The sequence below is a fragment of the Ciconia boyciana genome, chromosome 1, assembly GCF_034638445.1.
Source record: "Ciconia boyciana chromosome 1, ASM3463844v1, whole genome shotgun sequence".
Classification (NCBI taxonomy): Eukaryota; Metazoa; Chordata; class Aves; order Ciconiiformes; family Ciconiidae; genus Ciconia; species Ciconia boyciana.
Window position 1 is genome coordinate 49,543,062 of NC_132934.1, and position 14,708 is coordinate 49,557,769.

The window sequence follows — 14,708 nt, forward strand, 5'->3', positions numbered from 1 at the left end:
AAAAAAAAAAAAAATCATCACAGATAGTTCTAGTTGGCTCCATTTCTCAAGCAGGGAAACAAAAAAAAAATCAGTTGACACATGAAGACACCCTCATAGGCATTTCCCACTGCTCAGTCCTAGATTTCTTCCTAGAAGCAGAAAGAAGTCTAGCTTTACTTAGAAGCTCAGATAGTTTTTACTTACCTTTTACTAGAGTGTGTTTATCAGTGGGAGAAGATCTTGCAAGAACACGAAGCTTTGGCCAAATTTTATCTATTCGCTCTTGCTCTATCTGTGAAAAGAGCATTGGTTATATTTTACAGTTAGGAGACTTAGGATATCTGCTGATCCACTTTATATAATCAAGTATGCTTACCTCTCCTTTTTCATTGCGTATTCTCCTGTTAAAGTCTTTGCCCTCTAAACACAGGAAGTCTTCACCAGGATTCAGAATACCACATTTTAATGCAATAGCACGAGCAGTGTTAATGTTATCGCCAGTGACCATACGGACAGTTATGCCTGCACGTTGACACTTTTTTATTGCATCAGGTACCTGTAACAAAACAAAAAAAACCAAAAAAACACACCACAGGCTCAGAGACTGTACATTAACTGAATAAATCTAGACATATGAGTGAAAGGAATGTTTTTGCCTCAATCCAGGATAACAAGAGTCTTGATTTTAAAATAAGTTATGGAACATTTAAAAAAAAAAAAAGCAGCTTACCACAATTCTTTTCCTGAAAAACACACAAATGGCAATTCTGGCAAAGGGGCTTTGTTATTATGTCATGTCCCCTCCCCACTCCCTTCATTTTTCAAATAGTGTGCTATTTGAAAATACCACAAAAATCCCCAAGACATATTAGGCTGTAGTATTCAAAGGTACTGAGTACTGGCTTTTCATTTATGATTATGTGAAATAAACTACAGCTCACAATCCACTACTTCACCCATGACTTTTAGTGTGAAGTGATGACAGTGCAGATCAGACTGGAGTTCCACTTACATGTGGCATAAAAGCTTTCACTATTGAAAAATACTGTCCTCCTTAGACCTCAGCCACAAGCCAGACTCTTTACCTCAGTTCTCAGGTGACAAACCCTCCTCTCCATCATCCCCCATGAGAAGCTGGCAACAAGCACAATGGCTAATATTATCCTAAACAATACTCCTAATATTCCAAGTGGTAAAAAAATGACAAGTTGTTCCATCTACTGAGACCCTGCACAGTAAGCGCCTTAAGTCATTAGTTTGTACAGAGTTTCAGTAACACAGCATAAGTGACATTAAGAAGCTTTAATCTGCTTTTATAGCTCATTTAGCTTTCCCCCCAAGAAATTAGATTTTCATTTATCAACTATGCTTAAGGCATACAATAGCAATTCAGTTCCTTGTACTCACTGTATGACCAACAACATGAATCAAGATCCGTTGTAACAGAATCACTGCAGTTTAGTCAGTGACCCTACCTCAGGTCTCACAGGATCTTCAATCCCAACAACAGCAATGCACGTCAGACCAGTAACAATGTCATTTTCATTGTCCCATTCTGGCTCAGGTTCCCCTGCTGGGAAGTCTCTGAATGCCAGGCAGATGGTTCTGAGCCCTTCAGAAGCCATTGGCTCAATTACGGTTTTCACGATATCATCACGGTCCCTAGGTCTAAATACCTTTGGTTCTCCATTAGCACTCAGTATTTTGAAGCACCTGAAAAGGAAGGTTTAAAGTGTTATCAAATTTTAACCAGAAGTTCAGCCCATTCGATGGCGTATTAGTCATCTCCAGTAAGCTTCCACAAGCTTTCTTTTCACTGCGCGCGCACACATACACACACACACACACGCACAAAAAGCCAGTAGCAGCATCTCTAAGGTCATCTTCTCCATATGCACTTAATCTCTTCCCAACTGCAAAACATACTAGATGTAGAAAGTTAACTGAGCCAGTCATCCTAGGATGAAAATAGTGCCCGATGAATTTAGGACACAAACATTAATTACCTTCCAGAAGTATCCATTTCTCCATTGTATGTAAAATAGTGTCTGCACTGGCTGGGTCAGTCAATCCAGTTTCAAGTTCAACAAAATAATCCCACCTTGTTAACAGTTATACAAGTCTCAGAAGTACAATATGTTTCAGAACATGCATGTGGTGCTTAAACAGCTGTAAGCACTAAACTTACAGCACTAAAAGCAAACTCCAGTACTATGATGAACCAATGCTATCCTTAACAGTAGTAAGGTTTGCTCCCCCACCCCCTGCCCCCCAGTCTAAGTGCAGAGAATTCAGAGAGCATCTGGCATAGAGTTCTTAATGTGAAGTATTAAATGAAAAACAAATACTTAAATCTGATTTAAGTGTTTGTAAAAGAGACTAGATTCACTATGTACTCTAACATTTCAACACATGCTCTTTTAGTTATGTTTCTTCATGCCAAGGATGCCACTGCTTTCATAGACAACATACATACTTTACCAATATTGATGCCATGCATATAACACTACCAAATATTTTGAACAATAAATTTAGTCTTGTTCATCCATGTCCTTAGCAAAGTTTTGCCATAAAGTAACACCATAAACATTTGTTTTACAAATTAGTACTAATGTGCCACTGAAAAAAAGAATTTATGACTTTTTAAAAAAAGTTGAGTTCAGACCTGGCACATCTGCTAAAATGACTACTGTTATATTTACATATTTAGTCCACGGGTTTAGGGAATTCCCAGGTGAAATACATATTAAAAAAAAGTTTCCGCCTCAGCCAGGAAATGAAAGTGAAGCAGTCACTTAAAGCTTCATAGTATTCATCGTAACTGAAATTTGAAGTCTATCGAATTTCCTGATTTTGGTTTATTTGTTCAAATGTCAGCAACCACTAAGGACACCTTGTGTTATGTGCAGTCATAGGGCTTGTGATAAATTCAAAGCATTCTAAGATGACTAAATGGAAGCCAATCAGCTTTACGTAAAGATTTCATTGAAACTCACTTCAAATATTTGACTTGATGGTAAGGAAAGAAGAGTAAAACTGCTCTGCTTGGAAAAGTTTGCTGCATTTCTTCTACGCTTATTAGCAACTCATTTGTGTCTTATAAATATTCTTGTTTAAGCTTTCAGTACCAAGAAGAGTCATACATGTGATAATAAAGAATCAGCATCACAATTGACAAATGAGGTTACAAGCTCTGAGATTAACTTCCATCACTGTATAGGTAGTGGATAAAGAAAGTAGCTTATGATGCCAAGGCTTTTTCCTAGTCCATGCATACTCAGAAATAGTTTTGGAATTACAACTATTCCAATATTATCCAAATCAGTCTAGGTTTTCTTGTTCTTTGCCAAATGTCCTTATTATTTATTTTCTTATCTCAGTTATGAAGCCAAGTGGACCACATGAGTCTGGGCTGAATGAGTTTTAGCAACTTCTACAGTTCAATTGCTTAATGAGATAATAAGGTACAAAATACTTCTGAAGGTAGAAGTAATGCAAATATAGGCAGCATACTTATTCACTGATGAGACTTGGCTTAAAAGCTAGCTATGAAAAAAATCACATCTAAATCTAAGTTGTATATCAAAAGGAACAAGAGTCCTTTAAAGACTGACCTTTTGTTGCCAGCACTAAATTGAGGAGAAGGAAGATTTCATCTTTTTTTCTTTAGCACATAAGTACTTTCCTAGATAATGATTTGGGGGACTACTAACAAGCAAAAAGGTAAATGAACATAATCTATGTGCTACTCAGACTAGAAATAGTCTGATGTTAGAACCAAAAACCAGGCTGGCTACAACTGCTGTTCCTAGAGAACATGATGCACACATGCTTGACTTCCCTCCTCACCTAGTTAGGAGTTACCACGGCCTTCTTCACACATAAAGGTTTAGTCCCAGTGGTGACTAATCTCTCACTAACAGTCTAATCTCATTCTAATAAATCCTCTATAGATGGGCAGATGCATAAGGAAGCAATTTGCTTTGTCACATTAAAAACCCTCAAGTTTCTCCATTGGCCAAGTTCAACCTCCTGTTAAAACAATCAACTTGGACACCAACTTGCACAGTGTTTTGAAGCTGAAAGTAATCTTAAAAGTAATCACTTTTCAAAGGCACAAGTTCTTCCTGCAATTTAGGCATATCAGCTGTTGGGACTTTACTGGAAGATGGGTGAGCATTTTGACCAACCACACCTAAAACTATAATAGTTTAACTAGAGAATAGATCAATTCATAGACACTTTCCTTGATCAGAATAGAGTTCAAGTTAAAACTAATCATGACCAGATCTTTTTTGGGGGGGATGGGGTGTGAGAATTGAAGTAACAGAAATGCTAATTGCCCATCTTACTGTAGAACGTCAAATAACTGAGGGAGACAAGCTGGGAAGCTGGCTGCAATCACAAGGGTATAGGACTGCTGCACTTGTTTGTGAATAGGGCGACAGAAATATGTCGCAGGCTATGGCACAAGGTTGTTTAGCACTTCAGTCTCCTCACCTATCACAACATTTAGCCAAGTGTAAGTGCTGAAGTACAATAGCAGTTGTTCTTACTTTTTAAGGACTATCTCAGAGGCACCTTTACTGAATATCCGGAAACTGCCATCAGAGTTTTTTAACACAGTACTCATAGATTTTCTAACAGAGTTGAAGGTGTACACTTTGTACAAATCCTCTTCTGGTATCTCGTTTCTTACATCCTGATAATCACGTTTTAAATCCAAGAGAAATCCCAGCAAGGCACATTCAGTTTTATTTCCAACATGACGTGGTAGGCCACCTTCTTTTTCAGGAGGCTGCAAGAAGAACAAGAACCTTTGCTGATTAGGAGGTTAACTTATGAACCACTAAAGTACAGCATTTAGGAAGCTAAGGCCAAACTTAGCTCTGGGATGGGGAAGTTTCACTTTCGCAATCATTATAAACTGCTGTGACTCATGAGCTGAAGTCATACTGCTGGCTTTTGTAAGTAACTTCTGTACGTGTTTAGGATCTTTCAGTCCCTTTCTCAGACTCAAAAATAACCCATTAAGTTTGTATCAAATCCCAACGTAACTCTTCTAAAAGTCATTTTCCATTGCTTGAAATATCTGTCTGATCAATTGAGTGTAGTCCCTGAATAATTTTACATTTAAAAAGTACAGATAAGTTTAAGTAAACTGATTTAAGCAGGCTAAATAGCATTATTTCTGCTAAATTAAAGTATCCTCTCCTGTAATAACTCTTCCTCAATGACTTAGACTACGATCACATCACCTGTTAGCCTTCTACTGAATAAACTAAGTCTTTAAGCTTCTTAAGTCTCACTACAAGTTCCGTTTTCCAGGCCATGGCCTATTTAACTGGAAAGAGTTCAGAAACAAGTTTCCAACCCTTTAATACCAGAACAAGTTTCTTATCTCAGCAGTGTAGAATATGCACATACTAGTGTACTAGTGCTATAAGTAAAGAAGTATTTCTCTCAAGATATTTCTGAGCTTATATAGCTATAACATTGCAGTGTAGTTTGTAGCAAAAAGGCAGAAACACTTACTCAGCTTGACATGGCTCAAACAGCTAGAGCTGAACTATATCAGTCATAAGTCAGTGATCCATTTTCATCATTCAGAGCTACAAGATCTTGGATTTGGCTATACTGAATACTCGTACTTTCAAAGTGTTCACTTTAATGTGCAGTTTAAGATGTCAAGTTCTGGGCTCCCCAGTACAACAGACATGGACATCCAGCCATGTGCCACAAAGATGATAAAGGGACTGGAGCACCTGACATATGAGGAGAGGCTGAGAGAGCTGGGACTGTTCAGCCTGGAGAAGAGAAGGCTCTGGGGAAGAAACTTAGTGTGCATTAAATGACTGAATGGGGCAGGTGGGTGGAGCAGCAGTAAAACTGCCAAGCCAGACTTCTAAGTGGTACCCAGTGAGAGGACAACAGACATTGGGTACAAACTGAAACTCTGAAATTCCATTTGAACATAAGGAAACACCTTTTTACTCTAAGGGTGGTCAAATACTTGACCAGGTTGCTCAGAGGTTGCAGAATCTCCATCCTTTGAGATTCTTAAAACCTGACTGGACATAGTCCTGAGCAACATGTTCTAGCTGGCCCTGCTTTGAGCAGGGGAGTTGGACCAGAGGATCTCAAGAGGTCCCTTTCAGCCCTCTGTGATTCTGTAAAACACACTAACTCTGACTGCATTGGATATAATTTGATTAAAATTGTAGTAGTAAGGGACCTGGTCAATTTACATGCAGCTACTTTTTTTCTTTCTATAAAAAGATCTTTGGAAGATAGACTGTGAAACTCCTCACATACTCATTAGCAGTATTTCAGTCTTGTTTCAGAGGAATTGGTGCTGGTGACCTTGATATGCCGCCTCAAGTACTGCTATTGAGGAAATTCTTGCAGAGGTACCATCTTTATTGGCTGAAAAGTAGCTTTTGGACTGGGGTTTTACTGCTATTCCTGTACAGAGCATTCATAGTGGAGGCTTCTACTAAATCCTGAAGTGCTAATTCATTTCTTTTAAAAAGCTACATCTAATTATTATTTTTGCTGCCTTAACGAATATGTTATGCATCACGTTGGAATAACTACAGCAAGGAAACTATGTTTGGAGTTGCAGAAAATGATGCACACAAAGGTGCCAAATAGTCCTGTATTTATAATGTGTAACAGTCCATTATTCTTTTTATTTCAAAATATTTTGGAAGTCTCAAACAAGGCATGAGCAAAGATGTTACAATTCTAAAGCCTACACACTCATACAACAGTATCTGGAATAAAAATCCATCAAAATCCTCATCTGTACTTGCATTTTCTCATTACATTCTAGCTAACGTTATGCTACGCTTACATGTTTACTTTGAAGTAGCACTCAAATCGAGCCAAGATGCTCTTCAAGTAAGGTAAACAGCCCCGCTTATAAAAACAAATTTAGACACAACTGTGAACTTAAAGGAAGTTATCTTCCTGAGATTGTATCTTTGAATTATCAGTTCTAACTGAAATAAGCTATTTTTGAAGTTTAGTCTCAATTGAACAGTTGAGTAATTTACAGCAGGTACAAAATACCTTACACTGCATTTTGCCACACACTTACACTTAACTGCCTACCATGTGGCCACCAGACAATTTGCATCTTTTGAGGAAGTTGTTTAGTTACCTTGATTACAATGAAGAAATCCACTTACCAGTATTTTGGAAGTATAAGCACAATTAACAGAAATTCCTGTCACAAGGTAAGCCATAGTTTTCTCTGGAATAGCTTCTGGTTCTGGAATTTTTTTATAATGTTTTTCATTGATGTAGGCTTGGACCACTGTCATTCTGTTCATAGTCAATGTTCCCGTTTTATCTGAGCAAATAGCTGTTGCATTGCCCATTGTTTCACATGCATCCAGATGTCTCACCAAGTTATTATCTTTCATCATTTTCTAAGGAAATAAAAGCAGTCAACAGCTAGCCATGACCATTACTTCACATTTCAGCAATTCTCATTTAGGGTGTACAGTCTTACACAACAGTTTCAGAAGACACTCAGCCTTTAAGTTACCTGGCATCTTACAGAGGAAGAATAAGTAGCTGCCACATTCTGTAAGGATTCCTTTAAGTCTATCATGTCACAGTAAACATTTTGAACAAGGTTCATAAGTACAGTCTCAATCTCCTGTATCTACACATCACACTGACTACTGATACTAGTCAGACTGTTACGAGTTCTATATTTAGAAATAGAGAGGTACAGACTGAGCTTTACCAGATACAACATTAAAAAAAGTCTTTCTGCTTACAAGAAAGATCAAGTAAGCGATGTTACAGACTTACCCGAACATCAGATGATATATACTTCAAAGATGCTAGAGTCAGACTTAAAATCAAATACAAACTGGGAGCCTAATGTTTCAGCTACGGTAATGAGGGCTACACAAATTTCATAGGTCAAACATCGCTTTAAATTGTTTACTTAACAGGTTTGGATAGTATTTTAACCTTCAAGAGGCAGAGTAACTTCAAATGATACAATACTAAGGCCACTACTAGTTAATACTGTAAACTATTCAGTTTTAGAACACAGCCTAAACAACCATTGTCTTTACAGTTAGATTTTCAGATCAATAGCCAGTCCTAGCATGCTGACGCAATATGAAAATTAAGAGAACAAAGAGCATGAGTTAAAAAACATGCTGTATAATAAATAGAAAGCTATATGTTCTATATGTTCAGTCCTAAAGGAGAATCAATCTGGAAACTTTTGTAGTAGTTGCTTAACACATCAGTTACATAGAAGTTCCGGTTTACAGAAGAGTTTGTTATTTACAAACTCTAACACATCTATTTATTTTTAGCAAGTGCTACAATGTTATGAGTTAAAACCATTAATCTTTAGTTGGTGACAACAGGCTGTCACTGCTCACTGTTCATGTTAGTGTGTATTCAGAGATTAAGAAAAATACTGGGGCGGATTTCTTATGCAGTTCAGGGAAACAAGCAAAGTTTCTCCTCAATCTGTTACATATATGCGATGCAGCATATCTCAACTGAGATTTTACCAGTGATGAATACACCCACCTACCTTTAAGATCTGTTCCCCATCTATCCACTTACCTTAACAGAGTAAGCCAGAGATATAGTGACTGCAAGTGGAAGACCTTCTGGTACTGCCACCACCAAGACTGTAACTCCAATAATGAAGAACTTCACAAAATACTGAATATAAATTGGTGTACATTCAGCAAGCCAAGGTCTCTTCTGAACCCAGAAGGTATCAATTACAAAATATAACACAAGGATAATAACTGTGATTGCAGACATCAATAAACCTTGATAAAAAGAGAATAAACAGTTTTCAGAAATTCTCAAATATGTGGCAATACAGACTGTGGATAAGTCAAGTGCAAATACTTCTGCCTTTACAGAATTTAGTTTATAGCTAAGATTTTAAACAGGCAAGCCAGGAAACATCGACGTAGTTCTCAAAGGTGTTCCGACTTCCAATGCAAGTATTTCTTATGCATTTCACCTAGAAACTTCTAAAATCCTTTTTTTTTCCTTCCCATTTAATTGAAAAGTGTAGAACTAATTATAACAGGAGAGACCAATATATAAAGGCAATTGACTAAGCAGCATAAGAAGTGAAATAATTCAGCAGGCCTTCAACGATTGTACTGCTGACTTATTCAGCAGAGAAAGCTGCTGACAGTCTGTACCCCGCTTCCTGCTGAAGGTGGGATTAAATATGACAGGTAAGCACAGTGCTCCATGAACTGGGAGTAACTAGGAAGACAAATCAGAACTGCTGTTAGCAAGCTGAATAGCACACTTAAGACACCACAGGAAAACAGTGAAGGAAAATGGACTTTGCTGGAATAAAGGAACAGAAGTCACTGAAGTGTCAGCTCTTTATAGAAAGATCCTTCAGTGCGTGGACCGTCCCAAAGCAGCAGGACAGAAAAACGCATGCATAAAGTACAAGGGCATTATGGGTGTGTGGTGAATTACAATGGGTCAAAAGGTGCATAAAGGAAAACAAGAGCTCTTACTTATGAAAGAGGTGAAAAAATTGTTTGATAAGAAGAGTATTTTACACTAAACATACCATGGAAGCTTTATTCAATGTCTGTTAGAACAAGTTTCTCTGAAAAATTAACATTGCTATACTTAACTATGGAGTGCTAAAGCTAAAAGTTTTATTGCTTTGTCCTCCCATAACTGTCTTATGACATAGATGCTGAAGTCAGCCCTTTTTGAGCTGTGGGATGAGCTACAAGACTTCTAGAAGTTCCTTCTAGCTTAAGTCTTTCAACAATTCTACATGTGCCAAAATAAATCCCGAAATATTTGAATTAAACCTCTACATACTAGATAACATAGCCTAAAATTTACACTGAACTTCATTGTTAATTTAGTCTACTTTCAAGAAGCAACAGTTTATCAAATGTTCTGACAAGACAGCTGAATATTAGCCAATAGAAGAGTAACAGAAGCTAAAGGACAGTAGAAAGTCAATAAAAATGTTACATATCAGCGAGGCATATATTAAGTGGAAATTCCTAAGCCTCTGGAAGTACCAGAGATAACCTGGTCAACCCTACGACATTTTCCAGACTTCAGTCAATTTCTGGTTCCCTAGGTACATCACTAAATGCTGTATCTTATCTAAAAACATCTTTCATAACAGTTGTCCAATGTCATGAAGCCGGAATTTTTTCTCCCAGAAGCTGACACTCTAAAGCCTGAATCTATTTAAATCAAGGAAAAATAAAAGCCATCCACTTGACACAGTCTGAAAAGCCACCAGCACACTCTGGCACAATTGCATACTTACATGCATTGGAATTTTGCACTTAAAATAATCAAACCAGTCAAGGCTAGCTACTTAAGTTATCCCCTCACAAACTATGCATGTTCTAACTTTATTCAAACGTGTGACATCAACATAATAGGAAGGTACTGATACATCATACCTGCTTTGCCAATCTGAACTGCAAGCTTTGTAAGTTTGCCTTGGAGAACCGACTTTTCTTTCTTTGGCAAATTTGCTCTCTTCTTGTCTTTCTCATCTCCATCCCCACCATCCTCACTCTTCAGTGGTTGCATTTCCATGGCTGCACCATCCTGAGCTTTAGCTAGAAGTTAAGATCAAATAAAGTTTAGCCATTTGGGAGTCCCCAAAACTCAATGATACTTAAAAAGCTTAATAACACCAGGCTCCACTAAACACCAGTACTGCACAGTACCTTGTATCCAGAGATGCCATACTGCACGTGAATATTTAAACAAGTGTATTGGGTATGGGTGCCCAGGTGCTGGCAGCAGGGGAGCTGCAGCCTGTGGAGAAGACCACGGTAGGGCAGGTTGTCCCCCTGCAGCCCATGGAGCACCACAGCGGAGCAGATATACACACTGCAGCCCATGGAAGACCCCATGCCACAGCAGGCAGATGTGCCCTGAAGGAAGCTGCAGCCTTGTGAAGGGCCCATGCCGGAGCAGGCTCCTGGCAGGAGCTGTGGCCTGTGGGAGACCCATGCTTGTGCAGTCTGTTCCTGAAGGACTGTGCCCTGGCGGAAGGACCCACATGGGAGAAGTTCATGAAGGACTATATCCCGTGGGAGGGCCCCCAGGATGGAGCAGGGGAAAAGCATGAGGAGGAAAGAGCAGAGACAAGCGTTATGAACTGACAAAAAAAACCCATTCCCCATCCCCCTGTGCTGCTCCTCAGAGGGAGGAGGTAGAGGAGTCAGGAGTAAAGTTGAGCCTAGAAGGAGGAGGGGGTGGGGGGAAGGTGGTTTTAGTTGTTTTTGTTTCTCACCATCCTACTCTATTTTTAATTTGCAATAAATTAATCTTCCCCAAGTTGAGTCGGGTTTGGCCGTGAAGATAATTGGTAAGTGATCTCCCCATCCTTATCTCAACCCACAAGCTTTCATTCTATTTTCTGCCCTATCCTGCTGAGGAGGGGGAGTGAGAACCTGCATTTACCTTTGTTACGGTTTTCAACAGCTCCATCTTGCTTTTTACCTGTTGGAGAGGGGAACAGGTTATGTTTTAAATTGGCTGTGCAGAGTTCATTTCAGTGTTTACATTATATATAATACATACATTACCATATGCTGAAACAAGCAACTGCATTTTTAAAAAAAGTGAAGAACAAACTGGAGACAGAGGGCTGACATAACTGAGGCTTTAAAAGTGTAAGTCAACTCACAGAAACAGCTCACATGAGTTTTTTGGACTTTACTTTTCCCCATACAAGATTGCTGCAGTGTTATGCTACCATAGTTAACTTTGCACAATTACTGATACAGACATCTATTACTTGTGAGGAAAACTTTTAAAAGGCTTGCCTAAACATTTTTCTAGGAAAGAAATTTGTGACATTAAAGTGTTTCTGGTGGCCTCATGTTCTTCCAAGACTTGGCAACTGTATCTGACTACTACTGTAAATGAACTGTAGGATCTTACTTCCAGAATCAGTGCTTTTGTACAACATTGCAGAAGCTACTGTAGTATAAAATATTTATAAATCCACACCAAAGCTTAATGGAGGTACAGCACTGGATTACTGGATCTATGCTAACCCTATTTACGCAAGCATGACCATAATCTGTTGGCAACATACCAATATTACACCACAAAGAATAGTTCAAGTACATAATAAAATATCACTCCTACCTCTGTTCAGAAACAGAGTTCAACAAGAGATCATAAAGAAGGACAGTGAAATAATGAAAGAAATTGAGTGAAACATCAAAGGTAACTAGAAGACTGACACATCATGTGCAGCTTATTGGGGCCAGGGGGCACACTACTTTTTTTTGTTTGGGTTTTCAGATAAAAAGGTTTAAGTACTACCTTGAGCAAGTGACAAATTTTTCTCCTAAGTAGAGAAAGCAAGGGTTATAGTTACTATTTGCAATAACCTGAAATGAAAGCACAAAATTGAGGAACTTAGAACAAAACCCAGAATTTTTCAGTCTCACTGGTAATTCATTAAGTCTTCAACTTCGGTTATGTAGACTGAAATGTATGAGTACTCAGGTAGAGGAAAATCAAATTATCAAGCAGCCTGTCTGGCATGACATTTAGTACCTTCACTACATTATTATTGTAGACAGTCTGATTTCTATATGTAAGATTTCCCCCTGAGCATCCTCAGAAGAGCTGAGAAGAAAAAAAAAAAGCATGGTCACCTTCTCCAGAAGATGCCACTTCAGACTTCTTAAGGACTCCTCATTGTCTCCTAATTTGTTCTTTCCTAGTTCTTTCCTAGTATTTGTTCTTTCCTAGTTCTCCTTTCCCTCTTACAAGAGCAATGTTCTACACTTGAGTTACTTCTAACTCCTTGCATATATGCTTGCTTTCACTCTGAACCAAGCCATACACAGCCAACTAAAAATAGCCACTTTAATCTCCTTAACATTCACAGAGAAGCTAGTTTAGTTTAACCTGAGTTTTACCAAGGAGAATCTTATCAGGCACCTAACTTAAGGGAAAGAGGAAGTTGTCTATCTTGGGAGACAAAAAAAACCCCATAAGTGTTCAGGCCCTGCGATACACCAAAACACTACTTGTCAAAAAGACTTCTGCTTATAGAATAGTAAACACTGGCAGAATATTAATAAAAGCTATAATCTTCTTCATATCTCCTGTAGCAGCTGGTACTGTTGCTTGCTTTCCTCCTCCTTCTTCTGTAAGGGAAAGAGCAAAGGATGGAAACTGTTCCACACTAATCCCTGGAAGCGTTGCAGGTCAACTTTTACTCTTCACTACCACACTTGAGCTTGAAACTAATTTTGAACTTTCAATTCTTCTTGTAACAATTCTTGTAACTTACTTCTGAAGAAACTTACTATAAGTTTCAAGAACAGTCAGAACTGTAAAGTATTTGTGGATTAGGACAAGAAGACAAAAAGCACAGTTCAATCCTGATTCTGCACAGAGCACACATTTCAACAACTGCCTCTTTAATTTGAAGGCACTGAGATTCCTAAGCACATTTCTGTATGGCTTTCCATTTATGGCTTTCCATTACTGTTTCATATTCCTCTGATGAAAAAGTGTATTTTTCTGCCAAGAATCTTCAGACTCAGTTCCATCCAGTAGACCTCACAACAGTTTCTACAAAAATTTTTGCTGTGGTGAAGCTCAGTCCTGAACATGCCTTGTGAGAGCTAGTATCAAAACATTACTGGTTAAGATTTCTAAGCTTTGATTCTCAGGATAAAGGCTATGGCTTAGATAAGTGACCTTATAATTTGAGCTACTGAGCAAGTCATTCAGAATAAGGATAGCCCATTTCACATTTCACAGAAGGGCTCCAAAATGCTCTGGGTTACAAGCCCCTCATCCCACCAAAAATAAAGTTTACAGAAAAGTGCCACTACGGATCTGCCTTGTGTATATATCTGAGCATTCAAAGTTTCAGCTCTGGAAAAAAAGGAGTGGCAGAAGAACCTGTCTGCTCACCTTTATCAAAATCAGTCTTGTATATGTTTAAGATATCCACAAACTCAGCAGTATCAATGATACAAGCTTTTCCCCTCCAAGCGTCATAGAAGAACTCCCTATACAGGACATTTTCTATCTGTCAAAATCAGAACTAGATACTTATTATGTTGAGTTATTGGTAATAGTCTGTTCGCCATAAACAAATATTTGCTATGAATGTACTTTGAAGTTACACAAGATGGCAGTTTCACAAGTTATACATAGTATGGCTGGCTACGAATTGTAAACTTTCCAACATCTAATTGATCAATGACATCTGAAGTTTAATTAAAAATCCACGTGACAAGAGTTATTAGTAGTGGTGTACTCTCAGGTCACTGGACCTGAGGTTTTTTTCCTCTGAAACCTACCGAAACTATGAGGTTTTAAACAAAAAAGATTTCTGGCTCCAGGTGACTAGAACATGTTTTTATATAGTCACTCCAGTAACATTCAGGAGTTCACTCCCCAGGGATTTAAGATTATTATGCCTACTTTTCTTGTCCTTCTTCTCTTTTTCCTTCTCTTTCTCCTCTTCATCTCCTCCAGCCCCAAGTAAGGTAAAGATGATTCCAGTCTGAGAGTTCACACCTACAGCAGTAACTACCATTCTTCCAGAGCCTTCCATCACATGTGTACCTGAAAGATTGAATCAGGTTTTCCACTGAGACTTGAGCATTTATATGGCAGAGCACAAAGGAAATGAGTTCTCAAACTTCACATTGACGAAACCATAA

General features: G+C 38.4%; 1 protein-coding gene across 5 annotated transcripts in view; it reads right to left on the reverse strand.

The window, feature by feature from the left end:
• Positions 1 to 14,708, reverse strand: part of ATP2B1 (ATPase plasma membrane Ca2+ transporting 1) — a 66,575-nt gene that overhangs the window by 14,825 nt on the left and 37,042 nt on the right. For 4 of the 5 annotated variants that reach the window (XM_072864892.1, XM_072864908.1, XM_072864881.1 and 1 more), the window contains exons 6-14: positions 14,467 to 14,610; positions 11,464 to 11,502; positions 10,449 to 10,610; positions 8,590 to 8,804; positions 7,176 to 7,418; positions 4,539 to 4,780; positions 1,458 to 1,695; positions 359 to 538; positions 187 to 274 (exon numbers count right to left, since the gene is read on the reverse strand). In XM_072864892.1, coding sequence (XP_072720993.1) covers positions 187 to 274; positions 359 to 538; positions 1,458 to 1,695; positions 4,539 to 4,780; positions 7,176 to 7,418; positions 8,590 to 8,804; positions 10,449 to 10,610; positions 11,464 to 11,502; positions 14,467 to 14,610 — 1,551 coding nt within the window. The remainder of the gene's footprint in view (positions 1 to 186; positions 275 to 358; positions 539 to 1,457; positions 1,696 to 4,538; positions 4,781 to 7,175; positions 7,419 to 8,589; positions 8,805 to 10,448; positions 10,611 to 11,463; positions 11,503 to 14,466; positions 14,611 to 14,708) is intronic. The other variant, XM_072864918.1, reaches the window with a different exon arrangement.